Here is an 18,815-nt window from a genome sequence, read left to right as displayed (position 1 = left end):
TCCGGATTACGGGGCTTTTTTAATCTATTATGCTTTTTGGCCAGGTAGGGAATTCTTGGACGGCTGTTGCTTCTCCTCATTTTCATTCCAGGACAAAATAATCAGCATTCAAAATATTTTACAGCTCTGAAGGGGACCATTTAGGCAGGGACAGAAGGGAGGAGGAGAGGGGAGGAAACACCGCACCATCAACAACAACAGGAACATATGCTAGAAGTAATAAGATACAAAGCTTTATGGGTGCCGGGAGAGAAGAGAGCCGAGTGTGTTTGTACAACTTTAATGACGTGGTATTGTTTGGTGAGCATATATTTAAAATATATTATCTATCCTGGGAGGATATAAACGGTGCACTCCAAGGATTTTTTTGGTCGACGAACAATTTAACTCTTTTGTTAGTAGACTCGGCTGCCAACCATAGTAAATGTGTTCCGTACATCTATGGGGTAACTTCACAATTGACTGATTTGGCCTGAGAATTCTCCTTAGGTGAACATTTTCATGACCAGGTAGTCATGTAAATGTTTGAAAGGCCAGCTCAGCCCTTCTCGGGAAAAAAAGGAAACCCACCGGGGTCCTTCACCGCCTCTGATTCCGGAGAGAGCCATTGAAATTCATGAAGAGTTTTCACAAGTTGTGCGATTTATGGCAACTGTGAATCTGCGTGTTTCACCGGCATTGTTCTTGTGATTTCAGACCCCACTAAAATCCGAGGCGATTGAACGTGCAGCAATCGGCGGAAAGAAGGGCAAGCCCGGTGGATAATGGCATTACATAGTGGAACCTCCTCTCTCTCTCGGGGTGCTCATTGTTTACCCTTTTAGCAATTTATTATGAAGCTTATGTAAATACTTTTAATAAGGCCAGCTCCAAGACAACATTTAACTGCAAATAATTCAATATTAAACATTGGGTGGTAAGCCATGCCCTGTGTAGAAATTATGGTTCAGCCAAAACTATGATATTCCTGACACTGAAAGCGTTAAACAAACAAACCCCAAAAATCACGGCTCTTGCCATATCTCGATGTACCCACGTACCTTTGTACACAGGCTCCTTATAGTATGAGATGCTCTGCGGGTAGCAGCTAATGAGCAGTGCTGCTACCCCCACCCTCTTTTTCTTAATTAGTCAAGCCGCTCATTAGATGCAGTCATGTGATGAAATGTGTCAGATATTGGAGTAGTTATTATGATTTATTAGGGTAACAAATATTTTATAGCTGTGTTGTTCTACACCCATGGGACCTGGTGCTGTAACTACTAGTGTGCAAGGAAACACACATAAATTACTTGTATCCTGCACACAGGGAAAATAGCAATATTAACACTTTAATAGACACCTTAGATTGTAAGCTCATGAGCGGGTCCCTCAAAAGGCCATCACTCGTGCCAGGAACTTTGTGTAAAAGTACCATAAGGCCCCATTTAAATTATGCAGCTCTGCGTAATTTGTTGGCGCTTAATAAATAAATGATAATAATAACAATTGTCCATGTCATGGGAATGCCCTTGGACCTTCCATTCTGCCTGTCCTCGCTATGTGACATGTCCAGTCTATGTACCTCCTTTGGATCCACTGATTTCTTACCTGTGTTTTGGACTCTTCCTCGACATCTCCATCTGCCTGCAGAATATCTGCCTTGATGGTGTCCAGAGAACTCATAATCCAGCCGTGCTGCCTCCGTATCTGTTTCTGTAGCTCTTTCCATTGAGACGTGATCATCTCCAACATCTCCAGAAAGCCTGAACGGAACAGCCATACAAAGTTGGAAGGAAGGCATCACGAATGTACTTTATGGGGTACAGTGTTTTTGCACACGAGCCAAAGAAAAAAAAACATGCACTACGGGAGAGAATATTTTATTGAGGAGACTGTGATTACGACACAGCAAAATCTTTTTTGTGTTGTGATTGTAGGTCCTAGGTTGGAACTGTGCATTGTCAATCTGTTTCAATGTACATTGTCCATTACAGGGGCTCTGTATATGATGTATAGGTGCAGGAATTGTTACAAAGTTGTTTGTTTATCTGATGAATGTCTAAAGCAAGATTGGGCAATGAATTATAATGGTTAGCAAGTTCTGTTTGTGTAACCTGTGATAACATATCTAGTGAACTGTTTAACAGTTTATATTACATATTGTGCAAGAGGGGATAATGCGTGTGAAACAGAACCTGGTGACACGGGGAACAAGATGTGTAGGTAACTGGCTCTCCGGCAGTAAATGGAGGTCGCAGTGTTAATGTAAATATTAATAATACATCAGAAAGAAGCTTGTTATTTACTGACACACAGTATGATACTTGACATCTCTGTGTGCCTTCCCTGTAGCTCATTACTATTTCATACAGAATTACATGCTTCAGTAACAAGTCACAGCTGGGATTCCTTCTCTACACAAAGGGCAGGCACTTCCAGCTTCACCCTCTTATAAAGTCACCTACGCATGCTGGTCAAACCGATACAGGTATAAGAAGCCTTTCTGGGCACTTTAGGGTTAAAGGCTTGGTTGTAGGCACTACATTTATATACCTATACCAGATAACACCGTTAAAATCCGCCAAGCCCCATGCAAGTATATAGAAACTATTCGGAGTATTTGTTAATACAAAGTGGGAATTGGCCACTCTGTGGGAAGTGGCCACTGGTGTTGGATATCTTTCCGAGAGGTATTACCTGGTCTGTGTGACACTAGCACTTCCATCAGCCTGTGTCCCTCTTCCAATACCTTGTCCTTAAGAGCACAGTGATCATCCACGCTCTGCTTAAAGTTCTACAAGAAACCAAAGCTTGTCATGAGGGCAGATGATCCTACAATCTTCAATAATGTCCAGTTACACCTAACAGGGGATGTAGCACATTGTAATACAATGTATTACTTGGTCCTCGGATATTCTATAAACGGCTGCCCCATTTTAGTGATAGAAAGATTAGTGAATAGTTTTTTTAGACTCGGACGTGTGTAACATATTGCTGTTAGATTTAGGAATTTACTAAAAAGGGATAAATCACTGGCGGCATGGTAATCACCCACGGTATACGGACCATTTTCTTTCCAATGACATCCCCGGTTATAAGTAACCAACCAAGAGATTTCACTACTGTATGCATCCAGTGCAATGTCTATAAAACTTAACGATTTCCTAGGTTTCATAGGAAAAACAAAAAACACTGCATTTTAATTGAGTTTGTTGTCTTCCCTGCCCTCCGCTCACCAAGTGAGTGTGCAGGTACTGCTGCAGCGCCTCCGTCTCGGGCTGGGGAGGCGTCCAGTTCTCGGTGGCTTCCATAGCATCTTGTAACCAGCGAATGAATCGGTCAAGCTTGGATACAAAACCCTAAAAAAAAAAATAAACTAATTAGCCAAAGAATAAGTACATGACAACAGCACCACCTGGTGCCTTAAGGTGATAAAATCCAAATATTCATTCCATCCTTGGTATAAATGCCAAGTATGTCGTATGTGGTAACATTTTTATTATTGGACTAGGATTTAGAGCAATTTTTCTGTTTATTTAAGTGAAAAGAAATAAATAATATGTGTTGCTTGAGACTTGATAAAGGGAAATTGGTGTTCTAGAAAATGTGTCCCATAAAAACCCAAACTATTACGACATATTGGAATACTTATTTTATTTTAAATATAATATCCATGTATAAACAGCCTCTCCTGATACAACCCAAGCTGTCAAAAACAACTCCAAAAGGTTGGGAGACATTTTTGGGATATCCCTAATTTTAGGCATGTGATTGCTGCATTTGTAAATAAATATGTAAATTCACACTTTGTATTTTTGATAGCTATCTTTCTGTTTTATAGCTGAAAATCTCTATTAAGTTCCCCATGACAGCCGCTGCCTAGAACTCACATCATATCTAATAACTATAACTTATGAGTATGAATACGATGTGTGTGTTTTCATTATCTCCCTCTGTACTGAGGGGTTTTAGTCCTCTAAGTAGCATATTGTTGCCTAATAAGGACTTCTTCTACAGTACACAGTAGAACACCCCCTGATTACAGTAATACCCCACATACATAATTGTTTTATGTCCCATATCCATCCCTTACATATCACCCTATAGTATACTATATGCAATATGGATAGAGATCTTGTTCAACATCTCTCTTATATCCTATGGATGTCAAGGTGACATCATTGAGCTCACAAAACAGTTCATTTATGCATTTAAACATTATTGTGGCTGGGTCGAAAACACATCCAGGGAATATTCTGTGCTCTTAGTATGGTGGAACATCAGGGGAGAAAAAATGGGCCCAGGGATGTGGGTCCTAGTAGGTAAATAGGCCCCTAGTAAACCCACCACTTAAGAACCGTTTCCGTAGAAAGAATATGCCGTTGCCTGGCACCCACTTGATATTCATATACCCCAGACAGTTGCCTTGGATACCTGTTAGAACGGCCCAGGAAGACAGTGTGACCCTGAGGGGGGTCTCCACCTCCAACCCCGAAACTTCAAGTATTAGGGTTCAGACTCTAAGAGAGTTAAGAGAGACTGGCCTGCATAGAATCCAGACAGAGAAACAGCCAATGAGATGTCTTCTGTCTGAGCTTTACAATTGGCTGCCGCTACCGCCAATCATTTCAATGGGATTGCTACACAGCATGTACAGGAAGTATACTTACGTACATTTCCTGTATAGCATGGGGATACAAGGAGAACGTTTACCTTACAATATACTCCTTTCATAATTGGTTTTGCATAATTGCCCTGTGTGTGTGTCTATATGTGTATATATATATATATATATATATATATATATATATATATATATATATAGGTAAGTATTTTTGTTTATGTAATAAAATATAATGGCAGTCTGAGCTCCAATAGTATTCGCTTTTGCTCCATAGGCGCAATTTGTATTGTTTTTATGAAATATATTACAAATCATTTCTTAACAAGTTATCATGATAAATGAAATTGCATTTATATTTGAGGCAGAACTGCTCTTTATACACACAAATTTCCAAACAAAAAAGTCTCACCTGGATTCTCTCCCACACATGGCGATCATTGTCCTGTCTCTGTATATCCCACATGAGTCTTTGTACGAGCGCTGCTCTCTTCTGCCGTACACCACACAATGGCCTACTGAGACATGGGGTCGATCGACCACTTCCATTTGCATGCAAAGCCAAATCGCTAGGGGTACTGGGAGAGAAGCATCGGGGTGAACCGGCCCCTACTTCTGACCCTGAGCTGATCTCCCAGTCCTCAACATCTCTAAGGGCTGGCTGTAACTCTTCAGGGGTAGGAGATACCAACTGTGAGAGGCTACCTAGATGCAGGGCAAGAAGATCTGCTTCATGCAAGTGTGAGGGAAGAGCCAGGAACTCATCAGAGCCATACCAGCTGCTTGTTCCTAGCTCTTGTGGTGGTGAATCTGATGCTCTGTGATGTTGTGTGTCTGTCTGGCTCTCCTTGGGAGTGCTGCATCCTGACAGATTGGAGTCACTAGAGGAATCATTGCCATTTATGCACTGGTGTGTCTGGCTGTCCATCTGTTTAGTGTCCAGCATATCTTGTGCTCTCTCCTCCTCTACCTGCAATCTATTTGTGTGAAATGAAGGGCCGACAGGAGAACATGTGGGTGACAGGCTCAGAGCAAGGTGGTTGTAGGGAGCAGGTGAAGATGAAGGAAGAGATGAAGAAGGTGAGACAATTTTCACAGATGTTTCTATTGCACCTGACTGCTCCCAATCTTCTTCTTTGTTCAAAAACAGACCCCTCTTGGGGAGAGAGGGGCGGGTAGGCGAGTCTCCACCATGATCGTTGGTCTCCTGCAGAGGTCTTTTTGGAGTGCTACCTTCAGTAAGAGGCAAGGACTTGAGTGGAGGATGTTCTGCTTCTTCCATTTGTGACGAGGCTAGCTTATTCTCCTGTTCACTGCTCTGTTGCTCACCATCCGAGACAACACTAAGTAGTCCGGAGCCCCTAACCAAATCTGGAAATTCCTGCTGCATTGCGTTATATGTCCAGGCCTCCAGAGGTTTGGCAGAGATGGTGTGGACCTCTTCCTCGTCCCTGGGACTATAGTCTGATAATTCGTAGGCTGTGATCCCACAGTCTAGGGAGAGGTAGTCTGAGGGACATCGAATGGTCAGCTGCCCAGAGCCATCCACCTCTGTTAGAGCATCTAGCCTGTCCTGTGTAAAAAATAAATAAAACATTATTACATTCCAGTCAATGTATAGTTCCTTTATGTTATGTGTATTAGACTTTTTTGAAGGGGATCTGATCTATCCCCATGTCAAGGTTCCCATTGTTCCTTTTATCTGTATATCGTGTGTCTGCCTGTGTGCCCAAACCTTAGGGTCGAACAGCCCTCCTGCCACACAGGTGCCTCATTAATGGTGTCCAGAGAAGGCTTTTAATTGCTTGAGACTTTTTGGGTTAAAATGCAGTGCAGTTCCCCTGATTCAGCTCCTTGGTAAGCAATAAAAAATTATATAGGACTTGCCAAACTTGGGGTACTTTGACATAGTGGCCTGCTAGGCAATATACGGCCATATAGAATCCCCAATATTTATGCTGTTTTTCACAGGGTATGCGCTGAGCTCTTGCTTTGTTCTGTGTGTTGTCTGGAACGCTTTTCTGACTTCGATACAGGAAGCGCTCAGCAAAAGAGAAATCGCAGAGAGCCCAGCCATTCCTCAGGGACCCACATGCAACAATCATTGTTTTTTGTTTTTATTCTTCTAGGGAGAATATCACCTGTAAAAGTACAGAAGGCGGCCCTTCTGTGTGAATGGAGGATTTAAGTGAAGAGAGAAGGGTACCAAGATGGATGGGCTGAGTGCACATATCATGAAGATTGTCCCAGGGCCCCATTTCCAATAATGATGGCCCTGCATGGATACACTTTCTCTTGCTTGCCCTACTTTATATCAGCATTCTTATTTCAACCCGTAACCTCATATATTGAAAAAAATATTTGTCTCCACAAAGATACCCCATAAAGTCCTGTTGAATTGATGATTGACTTCCCGGCAAAGACCTTTTGACTTTGGACTATGCTTTTATAAACAACAACAGAAACAGTGATTCAGGCTAAACAGGAACAACTCAATAATAATCTTGCCTCCCAGTGCTCACGCTTGACAGGGCTAATATACCGTGCAAGGTAGCCTTATCTTCTTGGTACCTACTCAACATCTTGCTTTAGCGAGGTCATCTTCTGCAACTGTCCAAAAAAAACATAAAGGGAGGTGATGCTAAGAGGACTGTAGTGGTCTGAGTCCCACAGCATCAACTCCCTTCATGAATTTGCAAGACCGGTTCTTACCTCCTGGTTCTCTTTGGTGAATGCCTGCAGGATATCAGTCTGACGAGTGTAGTTGCCGTTGCTGTCTTGCAACCCCTGGAGAATCCTCTCCCTCAATACAAGTACAGAAACCCGTAGCTGGTGCCAGAGAAGCTGCACTGTGTGGATATCGACAATCACATTGACCGAGTACGAGAGGAGCTTCAGGGAGAACTCTGTGTCCAGCAGAGCATGGATCTGTTCCACATGGTCTGAGATATCCTCACAAATCTCCTGTAAGACAAGTCAGTAAAGAAAGTAAAGACTTAGGAACACTGTTATAAAACGAGGTCGACTATAGACAAGAGAAGATAAAACATACACAGCTATTTACATTCCGGTGAACTGGATACATCGGTCATTACTTAGACCCATACTCTGATCCAAAATCAAAGCAACGGACAAGCAACTTTATTTTCTTAATAATAGTTAAGATAAGCAATGTCTCTTTGGCACCCAAAAAACTTACTATTTAATGTTAGCTCCCATTCTACTATGTGACAGAGATTAGGCAGCAGGCTGGGTAGTTAGCTATGTGTTTGTGCATGTCCCAGAACATGTGACACACGGAGGACAGCTGCCATTCCCCCACCTTCAGCTGTCGGGACATTTTGTTGCTGAAGTTCCCAGACACATCGAGCCACTAACGTTGCGGGAAAACGTATTTACAAATTGTCTTATTTATATATATATAGATATTTATATATATAAATATATTTATAAAGATAGATAGATAGATAGATAGATAGATAGATAGATAGATAGATATTACAAATAGTAATTTCTAAAAGTACAGAAATTCCAAGTAACTTAACATTATCTATTCAGACAAAAGTCAGTACTTGAGGACAGAATTTTCTATAGATACTCTATAGATACCCTCCGACTCGCTGCCCCTATCCTGTATAACCCACGAAGAGCAAGCCCGAGTTCAGAGTTTGCGTTAATAACAATTTAAGGTTTAGTCCTGAAAGTAAAAGCATCTGTATATCGGTCACAGAAACCTCACCTGCCTTGAAAACCAGGATCACTAATGGATATCCTAGAGTTTCAGGCGACTCCTTGGATCCGGAGGGCCCTCGGCATCAGCCATGTTCGCTGTAAGTCCAGCCACTTAATGCCCCTCCCAGGGGCTATTTTTAGATCTGATATCTCACCCAGGAGAATGTGACAGAAATTGGGAGACCCCTTAACCTCCACAATGCAAGAGGGAGGGGACGTTAGCTACAGTACAGGGGGCATTAACTTTAACCACTTCCCTGCTGGAGATAGCTAGAAGCCCACCAGTGAATCCTTTATTTTCTCATTTCTAAAATAAAACAAATGCCACGGAGCTGTAAAACCCCATAACTTAAACTAGTTTATACGACGACTGGTAATCTTTACACATTAAACATCCACAGCTACTATAGATCCTCTGGTTCCAGTAATTTGTACAAGGGTTTAAATCCAACCTTGTTGTGGAAAGCATAGAAGTGAAATTTCCGAGTGGATCACCAGATCCCAAATATCTTTCTGGGGCTGCACTACCCAAAGGGATATTCCTTCCCTCTCTGGCCAAAAGGCCTGCAGGAGGGCCGGATTACCTAGTATGTAAACAATGTAATTTATTTATTGAGTTTGAGTTATTGTGGCAAGTAATATTTTTGGTTATGGTTTGTACTTTTCATACAGTAAATAGTAAATTTCTGAAAACAGTACAATAACACAGAAACATGGAAAGCCTTCCTACCAGCTTATTCTATTTTCCAAGGTTTCTGATCCTTCAGACTTGGGCTTTCCACAGTAGACAAGATGCTTCAACCCTGTACAGCAACCCCAAGCATTGCCTCTGTCCCTCACATGCACACCCCACACACCACATGTACACACACCACATGTACACACACCACATGCACACACCCCACATGCACACACCCCACATGTACACACACCACATGCACACACACACCACATGTGCACACACCCCACATGCACACACCCCACATGCACACACATCACATGTACACACACCACATGCACACACCCCACATGCACACACCCCACATGTACACACACCACATGCACAAACACCACGTGTACACACACCACGTGTACACACACCACATGCACACACCCCACATGTACACACCCCCCATGCACACACACCACATGCACACACCCCACATGCACACACCCCACATGTACACACACCACATGCACAAACACCACGTGTACACACACCACATGCACACACCCCACATGTACACACCCCCCATGTACACACCCCCCATGCACACACACCACATGCACACACCCCACATGCACACACCCCACATGTACACACCCCACATGCACACAGCACATCCCTTACGAAAAAATTACTGCAGTTTTTCGGAAGTAATACTGCAGTTTTTTGGACATGAAAAAACTGCAATACTGCACTTTTACTGCAGTATTACTGCACATTTACTGCAGTTTTACTGCATTTGTACTTCACTGTACTGCAGTTTTACTGCAGTTATTTTTGTACGGAAGTACAAATGCAATAAAGCTGCAGTGCATTGAAGTACAACTGTAGGTTTGCAATATAAAAAAAAAGTGCGGTAAATGTGCAGTAAAACTGCAGTACAGTGAAGTACAAATGCTGTAAAACTGCAGTAAATGTGCAGTAAAAGTGCAGTATTGCAGTTTTTTCATGTCCAAAAAACTGCAGTATTACTTCAGAAAAACTGCAGTAATTTTTTGTAAGGGATGCACACACCCCACATGCACACACCCCACATGCACACACACCACATGCACACACCCCACATGGGGTGTGGAGGGGTGACCCAGATTACTCAAGTAAAAATTGTTCTCCTTACATATAGTCATACCTCCCAACCTCTGAAATGGCAAAAGAGGGGCATTTTTAGGGATGTGGTTAGAGGACATTTTATGTGACTTTGTAAACTTTTGATCGCTAGTTATGCATTGAAGGCATTTAGAATAAGAGTACTTGATTAGACATCATTGGAATATTTATGGGTTATGGATTACATATGAATTTGGGGACAGAAACTGTTAAGAGCAGTAGGCAGCATGCAGGAGCAAAAGCTGATCTAGTAAACAGTTAAACAATGTGATTTATAAACATATTCAGTCCTTCTCTTTATATAGCTCAGAATATGTGATGAGTGTATCGTATCCAGTGCCATAACTCCTGTGTGCTAGTACGCGTGTCTGGATATGTGTGTGGATCTGGGTGTGTGTTATTGTCAGTGTCCCCTTGGACTGTAGGGGTCTGTTTTGTCTTTTAGTGTACCACATTGTTTAAAACCACAAAAGTTACAAATATGTATTGTTTACTTACCATAAAAGCTACAAATATTTAAATAGAATCGTGTACTTAAATGTATCTACCTTTCTCCGCTGGTAACCACACCCTGGTGCACATTGGGCATTCATGGTGGGGCAAATGTTTATGAAGTTATTTGAGCTCTAGGCTACCTTTTGGATCGGTGGTCATGATGTAACAGAAAAAGTTGATTTAAAGCCTTGCCCCCAGCCATGCGTTTGGCCATTTGAAATTGTCATTGAGAATATTTATTACACTTTATTTTAAACTGTAAACTCCATTAAGTATTAATTCTGGGATATACGAGAACCCTAAACAAGTCTGAACCTTTCAATCAGTATTTCTTTATTTGTTCAAACCATGACACCCTAATAACCAATATCTCTAACTAACTATTCAGAGCACCAAACATTTCTTACTGAAGCATTTGTTTCCTACTGAAAACCCATTCGTTTTTTAAACTAATCATAAAAGTTGCATCCTCTTCAACATCAGATTTACCCCAGTAGTCTCAGAAGTCTCAGAAGTCTCAGAACCTCTATGTATGTCATACTGTGCAGTGCTGTGAAATATCCTCTAGATGGGGCTATAACACCACGATCTGGCTGTAGTGCTCAGGAGCTTGATTTTATTGCCCCTAAAACGGATTAAATGAAGCTTTTACACTCCTTAGCAAAATTCACAAGTGCTTCAGAGAGATTATGAGACATTAAAGTATTTGGTCATAAACCAAGGTATTTGTCAGCCGGAAAAAAAACCTATATACAGTATATATTGTTATGTAATGCCCTTCCCAGAACAATGATACATTATGCCTAGGCTGTGCATGCTATAGTATGGAACAAGCCTATTTTAAAAAAAATCCAATCATGATTGTTTCCGTTTTAATATCCCCTTTCTCCCGCAGATAGGAAGGATAAAGCTCAATCAATAACAAAAGACATTGCACGGGTTTACTACAAGAAATTATGATTTTTTGGTTAGTTTCCTCTTCTTTCATCAGGCTAATTGTGTGGCTTTTCTTACAATTGTGCAGCTGGGGTACTTTGTTAAATTATAATGACTTTACATTTGGTGGCAACAGCACGTTTCAACTATATAAGTGTGATATATTTGGAGAAGAAAAATAATTTCCATGGGGGAGAGTGGGTACCTTTTGCCCCAAAGGCAAAGCCAAATGCCTCCCTGTGTATGCATACACACGCACGTTCACTCACGCTGTCCCATACTCACACACCCTCTCCCGCATAATCCCACTCACTCCCTTCCTCTCTCACACACACACACTCTTACACTTACCTGGAGCCACATAGTCCAAACAAAACATAGTAACAGATCACATATTATTATTGTTATCTATCAATGTTCCATGTTTGTTTTTTGGTTCTAACATTTTTCTGCCTGCATCTTACAGCTAGGATGTTTCTGTGAAATTATTTTTTTGCCATGATCTCTCATGAAGATTGTCATGATCAGAATGCTGTGAATTCTCACACATTCTTATGTGCGTTGTATAGGTAGATAGCAAATGCACCCATAGCACTAGGTCTCCCCCAGGGCAGCGCCCCAGGCACCCCACACCACTTACTTCGGTGGCCGCCATCCAGCATGCTGCGTGCCGGCATATAATGTTATGTTAATGTTACATCCGTATAAAATTATTTAAGTTCACTGAGGAGTCTGTGCTATATATATATATATATATATATATATATATAGTGTATATGCGCTGGTTACATGGGAAATCTTCAATCTCCCCTATAGTGACCACCCGATAGAGGGATCTGTCCTAGTTATGCAGCCGCCCCCTGGAACAGCCACCCTAGGCCTTGGCCTAGTTAGCCTAGGCCAGAATATGCCATAAGCTAGTTCTCTACAAAAGGTAGCTGAGTTACTGGTAGCTCTCTGGCTACCCCTGAGCAGCCCTCAAGTCAATAAATGAAATAACGCACAAATATTTAATATACAAGCTTAATCACATAAATGCTGTTTTTCAATATGTTTTTGTACAAGCTCTCAAACTGGTTCCCAATCATGATAAATTCTCATTAATGGAAGGTCAGAGACCCCATCCATAAGCATCCTGAGCTAATAGAAAAGAGAAATACGCGGGTCTAGGAAAGAGTCATTATAAGTCAGAAGAGCTCGTGCTGTATGGGCATAGTCACCTCCAGTCATAATTAATAAAATATCAAAGGAGGACACAAAATAACAACAACAAACTGAGCTGAACCTGGGCAAGTGACAGCTCTCGTCCCTTTTGTTAAAGTGAGGGCTAATGGCGCATGTTTAGTTGGTATCGCATATCTGTAATACATCACTCGATATCTCACCTTGAGTTGCATTAGATGCACATCCACATGCCTACTTTGGGGGTCCTCCTGCACTGACTGTGTGAGACCCCTCACTCGCTCAGATGTGCTTCGAATCCACGTGTCTATTTCCGGCAGGTGTAGGATGATCTTCCAGTCAGCAACGGATTGGACCGGTGGGGGTCTTTCATTATGTTTGGCACAATTCGGCACACTTGGGGCCTCTGTCTCACTAGTGTGAGAAGCATGGGACTCCACAATGTCCATTTCCTGAGACATGTTGGGTTGCAGTGTCACACTCATGGTGAAGGATAGGACATACCTAGAAAATAAGTAGAATAAACATATATTAACAGTGATAAACGCATGTTTATCAGAACAGATATCTGAATCACGCAATGTACCATTAAAGTGAATATTAATACTGTTAATTTAACATGTATTCTTTAGAAGAAGATACATCTGATGTCCTGGAAGACCAAAGTTGGGAGGTTTGTGTAAATATCTGATAAAACAAATGAAACACTAATTGTAAAATATTTACATTTATGAAATCATTGAGATTTCTACTGAAAAACCAAAATCCATGACACAATGGGCCAGCTGGAATGTTAAGAAGATGGATATAATAGTATTAGAACAAATAATGGCTTCAACCTATTGGGCCAACTGGAATGTTGAGAAGAAGTATATTAGAGAAAATAATGGTTTTAATTAAATTCTGATCTAATACACCAACCGCATCTCAATGCCAAGTATAGGCAAAAGTCAAGCTATGTCAATGATTGGATCAAACGTTATTTTACCTCAGAATTAAGTGCTTTAAAGCCTCCATATGATAATCCAAGGTATACGTCTATTATATATGTCTAATATATACATGTCTAATATATATGTCATCCTAAACATAGGGAGGCCATACTGACTCACTTTAAATTTAACAGATACATGCAATTTTCTTCTTCCAGGAAGATATCGAATACAACGTTAACCTCATCTCCCATTTAATTGGATGATATATACATATACTGTATATATATATATATATATATATATATATATAATTCCATATAGATATCCTTATAATTCCATATAGATATCCTTATTAAGTTTTAAAACAGATCAGTCACTGTTGTTTTGGAGCAGGTAATATGTACAGTATAAGCTGGTATTATCCTCATCTTCTGATAACATGGCCAAATTAGTCCCAAGGGAAATAGAATAAAAAATATTTCAGCATACAGATATTCAGTATATATATATATATATATATATATATATATATATATATATATATACTTATTTCAATAATAAGTACGGAGTGGTTTGTCATTAGGGTTACAATGAATTATAAATTGCAAGCTTCTGGTTAGAACATTATATAAAGAAAAAGGGAGGACATATTTAGGCCTCAGGGTTCTTGTTTCACAACGAAGCCCTGAAATGCTGGGTCTACTCTTAATGACCCCTGTATTAAATAATTACTGAACAACTGACCTGGATTTTATTCCAGAATTGTCACCTATCAGTTACAGAACACAGTGCACAAAAAAAGGTCCCCCCCCCCGGAGCTCTGCCCCCACCTGCTCCTTATGAGAGTTGGGGGCCGTAATTGGAGACACACATTTAGCCCACATCAGATAGAGGGGATGTAGGTTGTAGGCAGGGCCTACAAAATTTGACGAATCTCTGATAAAGAGAAGGGTCCCTCACAAAACGATTGAAAATGAATGGCAAAAATTCATAAGATTCGTCAAAGATGTGTAGCCACCGCCATTACAAGCTGTTTTGGCACCATTACAAGCTGTTTTGGTGCCATTACAAGCTGTTTTGGTGCTCATTGCTGAGGTAAAGTGGGTATAAGTGTGCTGCCTCCGTTGTAACTTGTCCGTGGCATCAGTGTGAGGCAGTCAGTGACAGATTAGTTAATTGTTAATATACATGAACTGCAGACTTTACTCCGCCTTGTGCCTGGGTGTCCGTCCAGGCTACATGCCCTACTACCTCTCCTGCTGCTGCTCCTTCCTTACTACGAGGGATCAATTATTTTAATTTTTTCAATATTGGGGAAATTGAGTCCTGCACCAAGGGTCTGTCTGCCAGTGCCTGCCCAGGCAACACGCCCTACTTCTGCTGCTGTGGCTCAATATGCTTCCTTACTCTGGGGGATCAATTCTTTGTATATGTTTTTAATTTTGGGAGGAATTCAGTGTCCTTCTGATATGTCCTGTGGGGGTGGATGCATCTGCTTGTCAGTGTCTACCCAGTGCCTTGCTGCTACTGCTGCCATATCACCTTCCTCGCTCTAAGGCAGGGGTGTTCAACCTGCGTCCCTCCAGCTGCTGCAGGACTACATCTCCCATAATGCTCAGCCTGCCCCTTAGCTGAAAGAGCATTATGGGAGATGTAGTCCTGCAGCAGCTGGAGCGCCGCAGCTTGGACACCCCTGCTCTAAGGGATCAAAAATGGTAAAATTTGAGAAATTCAGTCCCATAGCATGCTGCTGGGTGTAACCATTGGTGCGGTGCAAAGAGTTACAATACCTTGCCTATGTATTGTATATTGGGTTCAAATTAAAATAACCATATGCAGAATTACAAGATTGTTACACAGATGACTCTGTACTCAATCACCAAGGCTTGCCAAAAAAATGGGACACGCCGGCCATATTTCCAGATGGTCCTCTTAGAAAGACATGAATGGATTTTGCAGAATCCTCCCCAATGCATTTGCCTCTTTCTCTGCCTCAGCCTCTGGATGTTGATTATATCTGTTTGGCTGATGACATCTCCTACTAGACAAAGTGCTTGCATGCTATAGTAACCGCCAGCCAGCTCCAGCACTGGCTACAGCAAGAGTTCCAGGTGGTCTAACGAGACCCTTGTGCGTTTGCTTCAAGCAGCGACAAGTGGTGAAAAACACGAAGGGGTGGTGTATAACTTCTCCTAAAGGGATGTTCTTTCAATCTTTTCAATTGACGGGTCCATATGAGACACAAAAGTATCGTTTAATAAAAATGGATCCAGTCATCATGGAAATGTCAACAAAGCCCTTCCAACTCTAGCTATCCTGTAGATTTGCTAGACAACATTCAGAAGAAAAGCTGTAGGCAGTGGCCAAACTAGCCCAGGGGGAACTGTCCCCTTGCCAGCCACAGATACACCACCTACAATGGAAACAAACTAATTCAAACTTTAAAAAAAAGTTTTATATCTTGTTCCTTTTTTTAAGTATTACTCTTATTCTATCTTTCTTTTAGCTGCCTGCTACCAGCATCGATGATGAGATTTGATAGCCGGGAAAAGAAAACAAGGTAGTCTTCCCCTAATTAAGGATTCTGTCCCTAGGATTGTTCCTTGAAATCATATTAAGTCTAAATTGGCTGCTCCTTAAAGGGGAACTCTATTAGATCGAACTATGCTTTCAAAAATATTGTGCTGTTTTCTTTTTTTAAACATTTCTAGTTTTTGCCTAATAATTTTTTTCACTCTGCCACACAGGGTTAAAATGCAGCGCAGTCCCACTGATTCAGATCCTTGGTAAGCCATATAGCCATGAAAAATTAGATAGGACTCGCTAAACATGGGGAACTTTGACGTAGCGGAGGGCGAAGCAATATATGGCCATATAGCGTGACGGAATCCCCAATATTTATTCCTTAGATGGGTGTTTCTTGAATAGTATTTGCTGGGTATGCACTGAATTCTTGCTTTGTTTTGTGTACTTATTGTGCGCTCCCAAATTTGGATATTTTATGTGTTGTAGCTGTGTTATTTTAGCCTAATCTACTAGACAGATGAAGTCTCCTGAAGGTCGGGAATATCAATGGCAACTAATCCAGAACAGTAAAATTAGTCATACCCCGGAGAACAACATATAAACAAATTAAAAAAAAACATAAAAAACTAACAGGACAGGGAAGACAGCAGCGCATAACACGGTGGTCACCTACTGGTGCTTGATGGGAGAGTTAAATGTCCCGACATTAAATAAAGCACTTTCCTGAGCTAGCTACCCTCCTCTGACGATCTTGCCACTGATTGGATGTTTGAATAAAAAAAAGACCATGCAGCTATCATATTTTGTAACATGCATATGATGGACGGCGTGTTCCTTAAGCCATGGTCTCTAGTTAAGCTACATCTTTGGCACTTTAATATGCATTTGTGTTTCAAAATATTTTTTGCTGGAGCGAAATGCAGCACATACAAGTTACATAGCTGTCATATACATACACCCATCAGCCATAACATTATGACCAGCTGCCTAATATTGTGTAGGTCCCCCTTTTGCCGCCAAAACAGCCCTCACACGTCGAGGCATGGACTCCACTAGACCTCTGAAGGTGTGCTGTGGTATCTGCACCAAGACGTTAGCAGCAGATCCTTTAAATCCTGTAAGCTCTGAGGTGGGCCTCCATGGTTGCAGCCTGGTGCCATGTCTTCTCCAGGTAAGCAACACACCCGGCCATCCATGTGATGTAAAAGAAAACATGATTCCTCAGACGAGGCCACCTTCCAATGGCCTTCCATGCTCATGTGCCCATTGTAGGCGCTTTCGGCAGCGGATCAGCATGGGCACCCTGACTGGTCTGCGGCTACGCAGCCCCACACGCAACAAACTGCAATGCACTGTGTGTTCTGACACCAGCATTCTCAGCTTTTTCAGCCATTTGAGCTCCAGTACCTTGTCTGTTGGATTTGAACCCACGAGACAGCCTTCGCGAAGGGGCAGAGGGTGGTAGATAGTGACAAGATTTTTTTCCTTTCTTTTTTTGGGATGGGGGCGCCAGAGGAGGCCGGCCTAAGGCCGGCTCTGAAACTGTACATAGCAGGAAATCTGCCTACCGGATATAATTCCTACAAATAAACATTATAGTTAAAAGCAAAACAAACAAACAAAAAAGTTTAAAGACCTCAAACTAAATATGGCTGCTAATCAAGTGTCCTTTTGTCATCTTAAAATCATATTCCTTAAGATGTACCGTATTATTATTAATAATACGTCAATGTGCTTCATCTATTAAGTATTTATTTGCAGTTATATTCTGCAATCATTTTATTTTACAATTTATTTTACATGTTGTCCTATGCTTTTATATTATTTTGTATATATATATATATATATATATATATATATATAGCACAAGAGGTTTGCTAAAATGAACAGGCACTATAAGTGATAGAGGGTGCAATAGGTTAGATAAAATGTTGGCCACTACTTTGTGTATGTTACAATAAATTAATGCCATCTTTTGCCATTTTTGTATCCATGGTACACCACGGCAAGAGAACAATTGGGAGTGCTCTGACTTTCCCATATATCTATACATATATCTATATATATATTTATATCTATAGATATATATAGTCCTTTCTCTTTTGTCGAAGACATCAACACCACCATTTTCAGCCCATTTAATGTTACTGTTGTGTTTTTTTAAGTATAGTGGTCAATGTAAAGAAATGTTTATGGATTTGTATAATGCTACAGACTATGGTTAATAACTTTAACAGCATTTAAAGCAAAACAAATTGGAATACACTTTACCTTTAGACTTAAGAAAGTTAAAGGGGACGATCCAGGGGACAAGTAGAAACCAGGGACCCTAAGGCTGATTTGCTGGCAAATATATATGAAAAAAATATTTGAGCCCCCCCCCTTGAAGCTTCTTGCGGAACAAAAACTACACTATCCTATTTCAGTTCCTAAGTATGACCCAGACTGCCCCCGCTTCCCCTTATTCATGGTCTGTGATAAATCAGAATATACTCATAAATAAACAATGTATAGGATCTGCAGCCTAAGGCAACACTGCACAAATCTGGCACCAATTATTGTCCCCAAGGTC

At 41.1% G+C, this 18,815-nt stretch overlaps 1 protein-coding gene across 1 annotated transcript in view; it reads right to left on the bottom strand.

The window, feature by feature from the left end:
- Positions 1-13,274, bottom strand: part of AKAP6 (A-kinase anchoring protein 6) — a 46,860-nt gene extending 33,586 nt beyond the window's left edge. The window contains exons 1-6 of the mRNA XM_053475222.1: positions 12,986-13,274; positions 7,316-7,567; positions 5,016-6,176; positions 3,219-3,341; positions 2,680-2,776; positions 1,591-1,745 (exon numbers count right to left, since the gene is read on the bottom strand). Of these exons, the coding sequence (XP_053331197.1) occupies positions 1,591-1,745; positions 2,680-2,776; positions 3,219-3,341; positions 5,016-6,176; positions 7,316-7,567; positions 12,986-13,267 (2,070 nt within the window). The 5' untranslated portion in view covers positions 13,268-13,274. The remainder of the gene's footprint in view (positions 1-1,590; positions 1,746-2,679; positions 2,777-3,218; positions 3,342-5,015; positions 6,177-7,315; positions 7,568-12,985) is intronic.
- Positions 13,275-18,815: the final 5,541 nt, after the last annotated feature.

Source organism: Spea bombifrons, chromosome 9 (genome assembly GCF_027358695.1).
Source record: "Spea bombifrons isolate aSpeBom1 chromosome 9, aSpeBom1.2.pri, whole genome shotgun sequence".
In the NCBI taxonomy this organism is placed as follows: Eukaryota; Metazoa; Chordata; class Amphibia; order Anura; family Pelobatidae; genus Spea; species Spea bombifrons.
Note: the sequence above shows the minus strand (reverse complement) of the source record. Positions and strands in the feature narration are given on the sequence as shown.